This window comes from Uloborus diversus, chromosome 6 (genome assembly GCF_026930045.1).
Source record: "Uloborus diversus isolate 005 chromosome 6, Udiv.v.3.1, whole genome shotgun sequence".
NCBI classification, from domain to species: domain Eukaryota; kingdom Metazoa; phylum Arthropoda; class Arachnida; order Araneae; family Uloboridae; genus Uloborus; species Uloborus diversus.
In genome coordinates, this window is record NC_072736.1 from 133,775,958 (window position 1) to 133,791,760 (window position 15,803).

General features: G+C 33.6%; 1 protein-coding gene across 1 annotated transcript in view; it reads left to right on the forward strand.

Moving 5' to 3' along the window:
• Positions 1–15,803, forward strand: part of LOC129224992 (voltage-gated potassium channel subunit beta-2-like) — a 144,890-nt gene that overhangs the window by 84,333 nt on the left and 44,754 nt on the right. Inside the window, exons 3-6 of the mRNA XM_054859539.1 lie at positions 2,658–2,701; positions 9,025–9,062; positions 9,736–9,815; positions 14,267–14,311. Of these exons, the coding sequence (XP_054715514.1) occupies positions 2,658–2,701; positions 9,025–9,062; positions 9,736–9,815; positions 14,267–14,311 (207 nt within the window). The remainder of the gene's footprint in view (positions 1–2,657; positions 2,702–9,024; positions 9,063–9,735; positions 9,816–14,266; positions 14,312–15,803) is intronic.

Sequence of the window (15,803 nt, forward strand, 5' to 3'; positions counted from 1 at the left end):
ACTAAAAAACTTAATACTGTACGGATTTCAATGAAATGTAAATGAACTAAATATTTTGCAAATAGAATATCCAGTTTCTGATTGTGCTGAAATTTTCTCAAGAATTAGTTCTTTATTTTTTAAACATTTAAGGAAAAATGAATTAACTGTAGTACAAATACGAAAGTGTCAGTAAACATAGAAGGTGTTTCCATCCACAAAACTAATCAGTTAAAAAGAAATTATTTTCCAAAATTAATTTATTAAAACAGGTAAACTAAGTTCAAGACCTTACAGTGAAACCTTTGTATAACGATACTGTCTATAACAATAAACCTATCTATAATGATATTTCCCTTGATCCCTTTAACAATAAACCTGTCTATAACGACATACCCCGTGGTCCCAGCAAAATTTATGCATGAATAATCAAACTGTTTATAACGGGTTTTTTTTTTTGAGGTCTCAACTGTATCGTTGTAGACAGGTTTTACTGTATTAATTAAAACTTTGGTTAATTTATAAAAATGTGCATTCTGAGACTAAGGCCTCCTTCACAAGGGTAACTTAATTGAATCAACTTTCGATCGGGTTTTTGAGGATGTGTGACCAGGTAGAAATGTGAAGGAATCGCCTTCACGTGACCGTCAACTCATCAGGCACACCAGACACATATGCATTCTCACTCCGATGAGTTGAAACAATTTTGTAGTTGATTCAACTCATCGGGACATTGTCAAACGTTCAGTTTGCACACGAGTAACTTTGTTGAGTCAACTCCGTTCATTTTTCACAGCGTTGTAGAGCAGCTGCTGGAATAAATTCGACTTATTAGCAGAAAAGTTGATTCAACTAAATTGACGAGTGTAAAGACAACGAAACACTCTAGTCAACATGTTGACAGCTGGCCTAAGGCTTCCAGCACACGAGGTAGTTAGTTGAATCAACTTTTCGAAAACGTTGCCTGTTAACTAGTTCAGAGGTTCCCAAACTTCAATCTTCCGTGAACCCCCTCCGGAAAAATTACGAATTTCGCCCCCCTCCCTCCCGGCGCGCGCAAAAAAAAAAATGATGTGACACAATTTAATCTATTTTTTTTTCTAACATATTTTTACGCTTTTTTTCCTTTAAACTTATTTATTCACTGTTCTGTATATTTTTCTGAGCTCTTGTCCGGTTTTCATTTCTTAATATATTATTTTGAGTTGTGGAAGAAAAATTCTATTTGAAATTCAATTAGGAATAAAAATGCTATCATCAAATTTTTACAACTAGTTTACTAATAAATATTAACTTTTGAAGTTAGTGAACTGTTAGTCCGGTTTAAGTGTGTTAATTTTTCATATGAGTTGTATTTTTATGGTGTATTAGGATTTAAACTATTAACTATGGTTTGGGCAAACCTACCCTGGCAGCGTCGTAATGCTGCGATTAGGAATGGGTTTTCTTTTTGAATTAAAATATCGTTACTCGTCCTTCAATCTCAATTATATTTAACGTTTTAGCAGGATAGCACCGCGGACCCCCTGGCATGGACTCGCGAACCCCCGGGGGTCCGCGGACCACAGTTTGGGAAACTCTGAACTAGCTGACTGACGTTTTTCGTTGACTTCACACGAGGCATTTGATTTGAACAAATTTTTCTTCTAATATGCCGAGAGCTGCTCCACAACGCTGTTAAAATTGAACCGAGTTAAATTTCAACTAGTTTACTTGCGTGTAGAGCAACGCTTAGCAATGTCCCGATAAGTTATGTGAGATAACCAAAAAGGTTAACAACACTCATCGGGATGAGAATGGTAGCGGCACATGCGCCTGGTGTTCCGGGCGCATCAGGCACAGTTGAATGTCGTGTGTGTGAAGAATGACTGGCGATTCTTCCACTTTTCTACCTAAGTCCACTTATCAGCCATCCATCCCGTTCATCCCGTTTTTTTTGACGTGACGGACTGCCGACGAAAACAGAGTAGCATTCACATACGGTCGCCGCACATCAATCACGTCGCTGAACTCACCCACCAGAGAAAAGAGCGCGCTGCTTGGCGGAAACCAATGAAACGCTGTCCTACTTTTGGCGGCCGTCAAATATCAAGGTTCTTCTGATTGAAACCGGTCCCGTCCAAGATGGCTTGCTGTCATAGCAGCTAGAAGAGAAAACCTGTTTCCGGAGGAAAAAAACGTGATGGACGGAATGGACGACCAATTTGCGAACCACTTCCTCTCTAACCAACCGCCCGTTTGAAAGTTGATTCGACTGAGTTGTTTCGTGTGAAGAAGACTTTAATCAACTGAGAAAAACGTTGAGATACATTTTTCTTTCGACTGTAATACTTGTTACAAACTCGCATTTTTTAAAAAATTTCATGAATATTTTTCCTTCCCCTTTTTTCAATAATAAATATGTATATTTTGATGAACAAATTATGTAATAATGTATCATACCTCTATAATAAAAATGCTTAATTACTTTTTCAAAACTCAGTTTTTCTTTTCGAGAAGCAACTATCAATTTTTTGTGCAATCGCAGATAAGAACTCTAGGACAACTTTAGTCAAAGTTTTATAATTATATTCACTGTTTTGGATTGAGTTTCTTAAAGTTTTTAAAGTGCATCAACTCCAAAAAGTATGTTTTTTTTTTTTTTTGGTTATAATTTATCAAACTTTTTCTTTGTACAGAAATCTCGGCAAATCTGGTTTGAAGATATCAAGTGTTGGCCTAGGTAAACTTTATTTAACTATTATGCGTATTGCTATGTGATTTTATCCAATATTAATCAGCGCTTTAATTTAACTTTTGCCAAAATGTAATTTTTGGCAAAGGTAAACATTAGATTACAGTGCTAAAAAAGTAGCAAAATAAGAATTGGAAGAAATATAGAAGAAAGTTTTTTTTTTTGGGGGGGGGGAGTTGAACAAAGTAAAAATATTAGTAGAACACAAATTTTCCTAATTTCGAAGCCTGCTAAAGTTTTGATAAAAATTCTCATCCTGCCCGAAGGTGCCCATGCACACTACTACCCTACAAACTCCAATCTAAAACATTTTAATTATAAAATTTTATATTCTCTTTACAACAGATTACTTACCCCTTTGAGAATATTATATCATATCATTGCACTCAAAACGCAGAACAATTCTGTTTTTAATTCTTCTTCCGAACACTGGAATTTATTGCAAACAATTCATTATAACCATTTAATACTTTTCTATGTTATACAAAGGATTAATTTTGTTTCCCAAAATTAACTAGCCCTTAATGTATCAAAGAACATTCTGTACAGCAAGGCGCGAAATAGCGTCGCTGCTCTGGGAGTGACATTGAGAAATGATGACATTCATGCAACAATTGCGGACACCCAATCATAAATCATATTACATGTTCTTAACAATGGCCTCCATTGTGGAAAGTATCATTTATGCCGCTGTAATTGAGACAGCGCGATGTGATTAAAGAACTCCAAACATGGAGGGAAAGTTGTTTCGCGCTGCGATGGCATGAGAAAGAATATGACGTGAAATAGTTATGAACTTCTAACCAGAGGAACTGAAAGAATATTTCTGATTGTGAATGCTGTTTTCTTAATATAAATGATAGTTATTTCGGTAGGCATTGGTTCTTTCGTTAGATATTACGGTCGTTTGTCATTCATATATTCCGGCGAACAACAAACTTTGCTTTGCCCGAAGAAAAGTAATTGTATCAATATGTTTTCTTTCAATTTTCTTCGTTTGCTAGAAAAGCGCCCGTTAAGAAATGACGGGTAAAAATTGCTTCGACATGTGAATGACATAGATCTGAATGAACCCATTGCCTGTTTGGTGATATTTTTACTTTGAAGTTCCAACCCTAACTTCAATGGATTAACCTTAAATCTAGTAGATAGCGTTCATTGTTAACTACTTTTTCGTATCTTCATTCCACTGAAATGACAGTCTTAACCAGTAAAACAGTTAAATGGCTAGATCCAGTTCTTCCTTGTCACAGTAAAGCCTTCCCCTGCATTTTAAAGATTACCAAAACATATTATCAAATCATCATGCCGTGGTGGCGAGTTTCATTGTTAATGACGTCAGGAGCTTTACTCGATCATTGGCTATTATATATGTGAAGATTATAGCAAGGGCAACGTATTGCGTCTCATTTCGTTGGTTTTATACCCTTGCTTTACTGGTTTTTATGAATTAAAGTTTTTGCTATAACAAAAAGCAAGCAAAGAAATGATCAAAATATTGAATTCGAAAAATGTGTTGGAAGACAACACTAAACCAATTGACCAGACATCAAAAGCAATTTTTTAAACAAATATTAATTTAAGGGATGCCCTCTTTGGTTAAAATATTGTTTTCATTTATTTCGTTGCCATTTTTTAAATCCGTTGTCCAGCTCTTTAAACTTAAATTTTGTAACAAATGATCGTTCTGAAAGAATTTTCATCGATTAATAAATTGTCTGGTCTTTAAACTTATTTTTTTTATAACAGATGATCGTTCTAAAAGAGTTTTCATCGATTAATAAATTGTCGTCTGGTCTTCTAACTTAATTTTTATAGCAGAAGATTCGCAACTCCAGCGCTCGAATACGCTACCTTGCGGTGATTTACAAAACTGCCGAAAAAACTAAAACATTGCCACATTGCGTTCCACGTGTGTCTGTTGACGTAAACACAGGCACTTCGTTCTGAGTATTTATTAACGCAATCGATGTGTCTTAGATTGCTTTCAGCTACAAAAATTGTTTCGTCCCTTAATAGTATTCTCGAGCTTTTCAAAATAATGTTAGTTTTCTTTATTTCCTTCTAAAACGTGAGTTGTTTGAGAAATGGTGAAAGTCTAAACACAGGAAAACTCGGATTAACAAACTTGGATAACTTTATACCAGGTAAAAGATTTTATTGTTTTGTGTGAATTTGTAAGAATGTGTGTGTGTGTGTGTGTGTGTGTGTGTGTGTGTGTGTGTGTGTGTGTGTGTGTGTGTGTGTGTGTGTGTTTGAGCAATCACGATTGCTTATTGTTCTCATTTGACCGTTTTTGGTGTCCGTGCCTTTTTCAACTTGGACCAGAAGCCTTTGCAGCACCACCGCCCACCGTCCTCTGCTGGTGGCGCGGCCGCTCCGGTTTTGAGCTGTCCGCTTCTCCTGGTCGGAGGCGTCCATGTCCTACACACACGCACGTTCACACACATACATACACACGACTTCACACACATACACACACACGACTCTACATACATACACTCACACACGTCTACGTACATACACACAGGTCTACGCACACACACTACTATGCACAAGTAACCGCCTAGGAGGAGAGGCAGACTTTGGGGGGGGGGGGGGACAGGAGCTGTTTCTTGAAACTATAACTCCAATGAGTAGGATCCTGTCTCAGTTCGTGATTGCGAAAAACATAATTTGAATTCAAAATTTCAGAATTCGAATTATTTATTTTTTAAATCTTAAATTAATTTAACTATCCATATTTTACAGCAGCATTGAGTTGGAATGGACAATATGCAAAATATTTTCTTGAATATATTATCGTAGAACAAAATGAAAAATGTTTAACCGAGAAAGAATTTACGTTATTGCTTTTATTCTCAGCTGAAAGGTTTCGCCAAATTTGTTTAGGGTTATAGTTTTAGTATTGTGCGAGCAAAGTAGCCTTGGCGAGATTCCGCATGTTGGTTAAACCATTTTTAATTTTTATCATGAGTGGAATAAAATGGTAGGAAGATTACAGAATTCGATAAGTAAAAAGAAATAATGGTAGATCAAACTGAAAAGAAAGCTACCACCATATAGTGGCTACCAAAAGTCTTCGTACGCCTACGACTTTCAATGAAATAGGCCCCAATCCATTGGTTAGAATTAATATTTCGGAATAGGTATTTAATTATAAGATCTATGATCAATTTTTAACAAAACTACATGAAAAGTTTTTAAAAAATATTAAAACTTAATTTTTTTTAAATCAAAAACCAAAAAGTGCCGGGAATTTTATCTCACAAAAGTCTTCGTACACTTTATAAAATGTCTATATATTAGTGAATAATCTAACTTTTGATTAAGTTATTAATTAGTAGAATATCACACAGTATTCATAACACCTTTTAAACGTCTGGGAATAGATTTCATTCTTTTTCTTTCTTTTTTTGCGTAATTTCTGAGTAAGTGTTCTACCACACTTCAAGTCTTACTGTTTCTAACTCTATTTTCGTTTTAAAGTCCTATTTTCGTAATCTAGCCTCCAGATATCTCTAAATACGTTACATTAAGTTAAAATCTGGAGATTTAGGGGGTATTTTCTAAATTTCAGGACAATTTTCGTGTCACTAGAAGCAAATGTTGAAAACCGTGTGCTTTTTATCGTTATTTTGATAAAAAACAAAGTTGTTTCCAATAACCAAATTTTTGGCTAAGAGTTCAAAATTGGTTTTTAAAATATTTAAAGGAACAGCATGATTCATTATTTCATCAAAAAATTACAAAATACCAAGTCCTGATGCTGATATGCACCCTCACACTAGAACACCTCCACCGTCCTGATTAACTGATCCAAATCAGTTCTTAAGATTAAGTGCCTAATTTTTTCTTCTACTTACAGTTATACAACAATTTAACCAAAAATGTTGAATTAATTTTTATCTGTAAGACGTGATTCTAAAACGTTTTTAGCTTATTTATAATTGATTTTACGACAAAAAGCGTAAGCTTTATGTTTTTCGCACGACCAAGAAAATTTCTGCGGGAAGAGGTCCCTCAATCCAGCTAATCAGAGAACTTGGCGAACAATTTTAGGTGAAAATTAAATGTAATATGTTTCATTTAACTCTGCAGAAACGTTTACAGCACTCAAATGTGTATCTTTCATAAATTTTTTAACTTTAAATCTCCGATCACATTTTGTCAACTTTCCCGGTTGACCTTTTCTTACCTTGTTTTCGGACCGATTCCTTCCCTTAAAGCATTTTATCAAGCACTTTACTATACAAACAAATAAATTAACTAATTTAGAGACATTTCAAACCAATTTACCACTTCTGTGGGGAAAAAATTCAAATTTTGAATGGTGTTTGCGGTTTTTTACGAATACCAGCCATTTTACACTAATAAGCACAATATTAAGGAATAAATAAACAAAAAATCAATGCCAAATTACTTAAAAGGGTCAACACATTGCAAAAATATTAATAAAACGGCATATGATAATTTTAATCATGAATTTATTCGAAAATATTTGAGTGTACGATGACTTTTGTGGCTTGTTATTTCTCTGTCTCTTCGTTTTCTGACCCATTTCAAAAAGAAGATCCGTCAATATTTTGAAAAAACCAATAGGTTGTATTTAGAATGATATAGGAATGATGTGAAAAAATATTGGACCTCATATTCGAATTCAGTTTCGAGTTATTTTGGTTTTACTAAAAAATTTCGAAGTGTACGAACACTTTTGGGAGCCACTGTATATCCGTGAGAATTTTGTTGATGATTTGCATAGCATGACATAATTAAATCTTAACTCAGAAATTAGAAACATTGAAACAGAAAAATTTTAAATTTACCGATTCGGGAACTTGAGAGAAAATAATTCAGCTACAAATGCAAAACAATAAGCTCTAGCCAAGCAAGGCAAAGACGTATCATCTTCTTTTGATAATAATTCGTAATGTCATATTAAATTTTCTAGCATTAATTGTTATTCTTGTCAGGCCACAATTATTATTTAGTTTTATCAAGAATTGATAAATATCGAATTCAACATCGTGGAAATGGCTGCTTAGAACTACGAACTACGTAGTTTGCATTAATTTCTGACGTTTAGTAATGCTTCTTGAATTCTTATTTCTTTCTACGTGGGCCAGAATATCAACAAGACTTTGAAAATTAATTTAAAAAGAATAAAGCGAAAAAATCGTGCATACGAACAAAATTTACTAGATTTATTAGCATTTTCTTCGTTACCACGCGCGTTTGTTTTACCTTTTTCGTCTGCCATTAGAAAGTGGCTACAGTGCCCCCTATAGTTCGTTGGAGTTACGAATAGTTCTGAAAGAATTTTCATCGATTAATAAACTGACGTCCGATTTTTAAAGTTTATTTTTATACCAGAAAATCGTTCTAAAATAAATTTTGATCTTAATAAACTATCGTCTGCATGAAAAAAGAGAAACATCAAATTCAAAAGCGAAATTAAAGTCAAATACAAATGACATTGTAACGAAATGAGTGTGCGTAAGAGAATAACTATCATCAAATGTTACATTTTCTTCATGCAGCAGAAGAACGGGTATTTTCATCCTCGATCGAAGTAGAAAGATTTCTGGTATTTAGCAACAAGTCTCAAAATAGAGATACATTATTTATTCAAGTGCAGTTCATTATTTATGTCACCAGCTTTCCACATTTTCTATCAAGATAAGAATAATTACCGGTAAAAGTGGTGTAAGAACGGTTTCGTTAGTTTTCAGATAATTGAGGTTTTCCGTCTTACATTGTTTAAAAAAAAAATAACCACTAAAAAAAATTATCAATTCCTCTCTGCTCTGAAATATATCGTGGGATATCCTTTACATTCATGGCCTACATTAAGTTTATTTAAAACTCTTTTTTTTTTTTTTTTTGAAACTAGCTTAATGTCATTTGTTAAAAATTGGACCAAGGTTCTTTTGAACTCTGGACTCCCGAACCTTATAAATATAAAGAAAATCCCCTTTTCTTTATTCACCGGGAACTTCTTTATGGACCGCTAATCATGAGCAATTTTGCAAAAGCAACAAGTATAAATAGTAAAAGTTTATTTATTTTTTTTTTTCAAGTAATTTTAAGAAAAGGAAAGAGAAATATCGCTGATGCCAGAAAATTGATTGGGAAGTTGGCTCGTTTAGCTCAAGAAAAACTCTTGACTATTTTCAGTATTTTTACATTGTCTATCAGTTGGAATAATATTTGTTTAATAACAATTGTAAAAGAGAGATTGAATAATATAAACTTAACTGCGAAAACGAATTTTCATAAACTAAATCATATTTTCTTTTCTTTCTTTGCAGGTACATGGGTCACATTTGGGCAAAATCTGTCCGAAGAAGTAAGAATTCATTTTAACTAAAGCTTTTTTTTTTTTTTTTGGACATAGCATTAAAGTCATCTGCCGTGGGATGGTGAAGCGCAGTATCTGCAGAAGTAAGTTTTTCAGGCATTTGAAGAAACCCGTTTTGGATTCCATACTAGCAACAAGGAAATGTTGGGATTTGACTTTTTTTTTTCGTGTTATATTTTTAGCGAAAACAAAGTCAGCTAAAGCATAAGTACAATAGATGACAAAAATGGTAAAAAAAAAAAAAAGGAAAAATTTGCAGCTTCTGCGCTTTACCTTCCCATTGCAGTCTTAATCTGACTGTTTTTTTTTTTCTTTTTTTTTCGAAAAACTTGTGCGGGATTTGTGCCTTTTGTACTTGTTGCGGGATTTGACCGTACGGTCTCACCCGCAACGTGTACAAATTATTGTTTTTCATGCACAGAAAAAAAAAAAATTAGTAAGTTGAAAGTTTCATATGAAGATACATGCTCCTTATATTCAATACATCGCAATTCAAAGCCAAAATTTTAAAACCCAGGAACATGTTCAAATGGATTGAGCACAAAGTAGAAAGTAAACAAGTCGCCAAATGCCAATGTACTTCTACTCTCTAATTTTACCAAATTTGGTAGTGTTATCAGTTTCTGTGTGTATATTTTAAACGCAGTTTCTTCCTTTGCAGCAGGCAGAAGAAATCATTCAAGCTGCCTATGACCATGGGATTAACATATTTGATACCGCGGATGCCTATGCTGGTGGAAGGTGAGATGCGTTTTGTTGCAATATCTCTTTTTTAAATTCAGATGTGTGTGAAAACAGTAATACAATTTAGCTTGCTACTGATCTTGGTTGAACTTAGAGTTGCTAGAAGACAAACATCTTTCCATTGTTGTTGTTGTCTTGTGCCAACTAGGCTGGCAATTTGGTGTGCGCTGCTTCGCTTTTCTAATTGTACCGTAATTGGTGTGAAGTCCGACTTCTCTACAATACACACATGCCATAAGGACCCGTTTATAGGGTAGGCAACCATTCACGGCATAACAACACATTCACTCAGAGAAGGAAGAGTGAAAGTACGTCCATGGCGGAGCCGGGACTCGAACTCGGACCTTCCTGCCTCCATAAGCCTTCTTTGACCACTAGACAAAGCAGACGGCTACATCTTTCCATTTTTTGTCCTGTATGAATGTTTCAAATATAGAAAAAAAATGCGTTTCCTTAAATCATGCAATTTAATTTAAGGAGTTATAGTAATTTGACTGGTAAGTAAAATTTAAGCTGTATTTCATCTTCAGAATAATTTGGTTTATGACAATAGGAACATTTTTATTAACTTATAAAATTATTTAACTAAAGCTAGGAGAATGTTTTTAGTTTTTTATCAAGTTTTGGAAGGTTTCAATAAAAAAAATGGTGATTTAACGCAATAAATGATCTTACCTAAGTTGCAAACAAACAAAAAACGATCTTGTCCAATGGTTCCCAAACTTTTGCGAGTCGTGACCCCCTTTGAAGATTTAAAATTTTCGCGTTACGCCCGAGTCATGTACGGTATCTTTATTTTATGTACATTAATTAATTTATTTTTATGAAAATAGGACATTCGCTTTGATATAGCTAAAGCAGTGTATAGTGTCCCTTTGTTTTATTTTTCATGTTCGTAACCAACCAACCAACCAACCAACTGTATGTAGTATGAAAATAGAGATAGATAGATAAACATCATGTTTATATATATTTGCAAGTTTTTTCGGAAAAACTGGAAAGTGTGCAATAACAGGATTCAAGCTCTCTCTCTCTCTTTTTTTTTTTTGCAGAAAATGCCTAAAATTAGGTGTTTTGTGTTTTTATCCAAAGTTTCTTTGAGGCTGTATTAATATCAGCAGTTATTTTGAATTCATTTTTATTTTATACCTTCTCTCTTATTTTTCTCTTTTGCACTCTTGCTTTCTGGTTTATGCTTTCAAAAAAAAAAAAAAAAAATATATATATATATATATATATATATATATATATATATATATATATATATATATATATATATATATATATATATATATATATATATATATATATATACATATTTTTTTTTTCCTTTCTGACCTTGTATAGAAAATGTTGCATATTAATCTAGGAAAACGTTTCTTGAAAACACATTTTTAAAAATACAGGCCGTTCATTCACTGGGGTTCATTTGTTAATTGGTTTGAGTATCTAGAGGCATTTATAAGTTGAATTGAAATAAATTCAAAGTATAATGACAAGTAAAATAAAGCAAAACTTCAAAAAAAAAAAAAAAAACACTGGACCCACTTGAAAAGAAGTCCACTGGAAAAGTCTATAAACTCAAATCATTCTTCAGTGTAATCGAAGTGTGTTAAGACTTCGCTACATTCTTCAGTGTATCGAAGTGTCCTTGGTTTGTTTTATACATTTAAAAAAATATACTTTTGAAACCCTTCTTTCTGAGATTCTTAGAAAGAGAAATGTGAAATTTCGACTTCTCTTGATTCAAGCGTCGTTTTTTATATTTCTCTCCATCTCGAATTGCTGCCAGTGCAAAGAATTTGCTTAAGTAGCATCAGTAGAGTGAATGCAAATGTGAAGTGAGGTATACATTTCAAACATGCTGCACTTATTCGTTGGACTCATGCAATCTTGTTACTGCACAGTAGACGGGACTCAAAGTATATTCAAATATTCTGTCCAAAAATATAGCTTGTTAAAAATGCTTCATTCCCAATGTTTTTCTTTCTTTTTTTTTTCTCTCTTTCTCTCTCTCTCTTTCTCCGCCTCCTGAATGCTTGGTCGTCGACGACGTCAGATTTAGTTTAAGGGGCATTCCAAGGTATTTTTGACATTATGTAGAGTCCGTAACGTGACCTTTTTTTTGCCATAACTTTTTAATTTACCGTTTGATTTGCAAATAATTTTAATTTGAGCTGGTGTGTTGGTAGGAAAAGATCAAAATAAAATAATATGCTAATCAAACAGTAAATTAAAAAGTTATGGCAAAAAAGGTCACGTTATGGACTTTACATAAATGTCAAAAATACCTTGGAATGCCCCTTAAACTTAAAGAACTAAAAACTTTCACCAAAAGCAAAATATAACTTTTCTTTTAAGAAAGTTTCAATTTCGCCCTGATAGTTTAAAGTATTTCATTTTTCCAAATTTGGATACCAAATCTGTAGAAATAACGTCACGAATACTTCTGTGACTATTTTTTGTGTGTACGTGTGTGTGAATGGCAGTGGTGTGCTATCCTAGTTTGCCTAAGGTCAGTGTCTTTTACTGTTAATGATTAAAGTACTGAAATTATGTAAATTTACTGTCTCCACATTTATTTTAAATCCTGAACTAATTTAATATAGGAACGATTCGAACTCAAATTTTTGGCTGACAGAAAGAATGGAACTCCAAATTTCGCATAATGATGATAATTTTACCCAATAAAACTCCAATATTTGGCGAAAATTATGATAACTTTAGCGAATTGTCAGACAAAATTTACCGAATAAGGACATTTTTGGAAGTCACGGTGATCTTCCGCTACCTCTCATCGGGGGCTTCAGATGTATAATATAAGGTGGTACTTTTAAAAAGCTGTAAAAGAGTTTGATTTTAATGTTTTTTAATATGGAACAAGAATGCACCAGGGTCGATTGCACTATAACTATTAGGTAAATTGCACTACATTATACTGATATTTAATTTGCAATAACTGTAGTCAAATTATATTTAATGGAGCTGTGATAAGTTGAGCCAAGACCTTGACAATAGTTACTTCTTGTTAGGGAGTTCAGTGAAAAAGGGACGTCTTATTGGAGCGGTTTTGCGATTGGAGTAATTGTGCAAAACCATTGCAAAATAACCAAACTGAACACAGGGCCCATTACCCTTTTATATTACAGTAGAACCCCGATAATTCGGATTAATTGGGATCCGACCCAATCCGGAATATCGAAAATCCAGATTATCCGGAGAATGAAAAAAATAATAATAAAACATACTTATTGAAAATCACCCTTATATGAAACACAAAGAATTACGCATAAGCAGTCAACATGTTTACTTTGTTATTATAAAGTCTGTAATCTTCTACTGCGACAGTATAGTACTGTACCTTTTGTGGGTCGCACAGTCACGCGTAGCCGTTTGAGAATAAATAGTTCGTTGGGTGTTGTCTCCACCTGACGTTCAAAATAACTCATTAATTGTTGTAAATGAGACGTAGCTTCATGATGGTTAATAACTTTTGGTTTATCATCATTGATAATGGTGTTTTCACCTATATCATCATCATTTTCTTCATTTCTACACAATGCGATTATTTCGTCATCCGTAAGTGCATAACCTTGATTGTTTTCTGTTTCTAACCAGTTGTTAACATCACTGATATCCACATCTGAGCAACCATCAATTTTTTTGAACAAGTTCACAAAATTGTCAGGTGTGCTACTTCCTCTTTCATGCTCGCCCATTCCTCCTTCTAATTCAAGGTCCAAGAAATCACAATTTGCAGGCCACAAATTCTTTTACGACTTTCGGAGAGTACTCTTAGAAACCCGATTCCAAGATTCAGCAATCATATAGATCACTTTCTTCAGGATACGAGGATTAACCCTCTCACGGGCAAGACCGTGTTATGTCGATTTTAGATTTCCATTTTCTCTGCAATACAACTTTTGAATCAGTTTTGTTCCCTATCCAGGAAAAAAAATGATTCAAAAGTTGCATTACCATGAAAGGGGAACTCAGTCAACGACATACCACGGTCTTGCCCGCGAGAGAGGTAAATAAATTAATGTTATGGAAACGGCTCCTCAAATTTAAAAAAAAAATCGATCGATCCGAATTATCCGATCCAAACTAACGGGGGACGAATTTTCGGGGTTCTACTGTACTCCAAAAAGACTTAAACATTGTCAAGGTCATAAATAAACTTGTTACAGCTACACTCTGCATTAAGTTGCATAAATCGACCAACGCGTCACAAAAGGTGCGGGGTTTTTTTTTTTTTTTTTTAACCTGATGAGGCTATTATTTTGTGAAGAAAGATTTGAAAGTAAATATTTGGAGAGAAAAAAAACTTAAATTCATTATGCTTCTGTATTCACTACGCCTTCAAAGTTAGTTCATTCCTTTTAAAAATGAAATGTGTGAGTAGCACTGTGTTTCTTATTTACTGACAAACTGTGCTTTTGTTTTAGGTCTGAAGTCCTTCTAGGAAAGATTTTAAAAAACAGTGGATGGAAGTAAGAAAATTATTTTTGTTATTATTTAAATTAAAAATTATTTTAAAAAAAAAATACGAGCATGCCTTGTAAAAAGTAAGTTCTGCTTCAAAGCTTTTGGAATTTCAACTGATGAAATTTTTTTTCCTAGAAATATAAATTTTTGTAATTTATTAAAATTATTACCTCTTTTATGTTTTAGCAATTTATTAAAGTGATCTTTTTTTTCTCTAGAAATGTATATTGGCGTACCAGCATATATCCTCAATAAAATGTACCCTCCTTTATCAAAAGAGCGCTAAAACTGTTCAATAATATAGAGTCGAAAGGCCTTTTCTATTTAAACACCCTATTTAGTTGATTTTATTCGCAACTCGAAAAGGCTCGATGACGCTTGGTGAAAAAATGCGAAGATTCTTTAATAGATGTGTAGAAAAATGTAGCTAGTCAAAATTTTTATATATTTTCCTTTCTATTATTTAAAAAAGAAAAAAAGCTTCTTTTTTTTCAAGTGGGTGCTATTCACTTTGTGATTAAGGGTTGTCCACAAATGATGTCACGCTTTGAGGGAGAGATCCTGAAATCGTAACAATTTGTGACGGGATGGGAGGGGTAACAAGAAGTGTGACATGAGACATTTTTAAAAGAAGGTGCTAATGAAAAACTACGTGACAATTGGATGGAATGTGTGACACTCTGGCAAAACGGGGACGGGAGAATCAAAAAAAATTTAAAAAAAGTAACGCTATTTATAGGCAGCCCCTTACAGAAAGCGATTCCCCATGAACCATTGTCATTGTTTGAAATATTTTTCAAAAAATATTTTTATGTCGTTGTCTTCTTCACCAAATGGCTTTGATTAATTCCTATCACACAAGAAATTAGACAATATTATTTGTTAATTCTTTTTTACTCATGTCAATAATTAATATTTTAGGAAGTTTTTAGTAACTGAAAAACTTGGTGGTTTGTTTTATTGTTGCTAAAAAAATGGGACAAGTGTCTTTGTCAATAACGCTAGAACAAGACGAAAATGATCCCAATTTTGTGACCGTGCGAATTCAGAAGGTGGTTCTAAATGTACTTTTAATTTTAATGAGCTGATGTGTGCATCACATGACTTCCTTTTACACCAATTTAATGTCATTTCCCCATTATTGCAATTTTAATGTGATTCTATCTCTAACTCTCTAAATATCACCAACAATGGCCACATTAAAACCAGATTTTTAAAAAAATCGCCAAGTGTCCGCCAAATTATAACACCACTTGAGTTTGCATCAAAATTAACAATGAATTCCCACCAAAAAAAGTGCAAAAGACCTCTTTAGAAACACCCGAATGCAGCCAAAAGGAGAGGTGCACGACTAGACCCCACTAGGAGTCTACGTACCAAATTTCAACTTTCTGGGACATACCGTTCTTGAGTTATGCGACATATATACACACATACGCACATACATACGTACATACAGACGTCACGAGAAAACTCGTTGTAATTAACTCGGGAAAC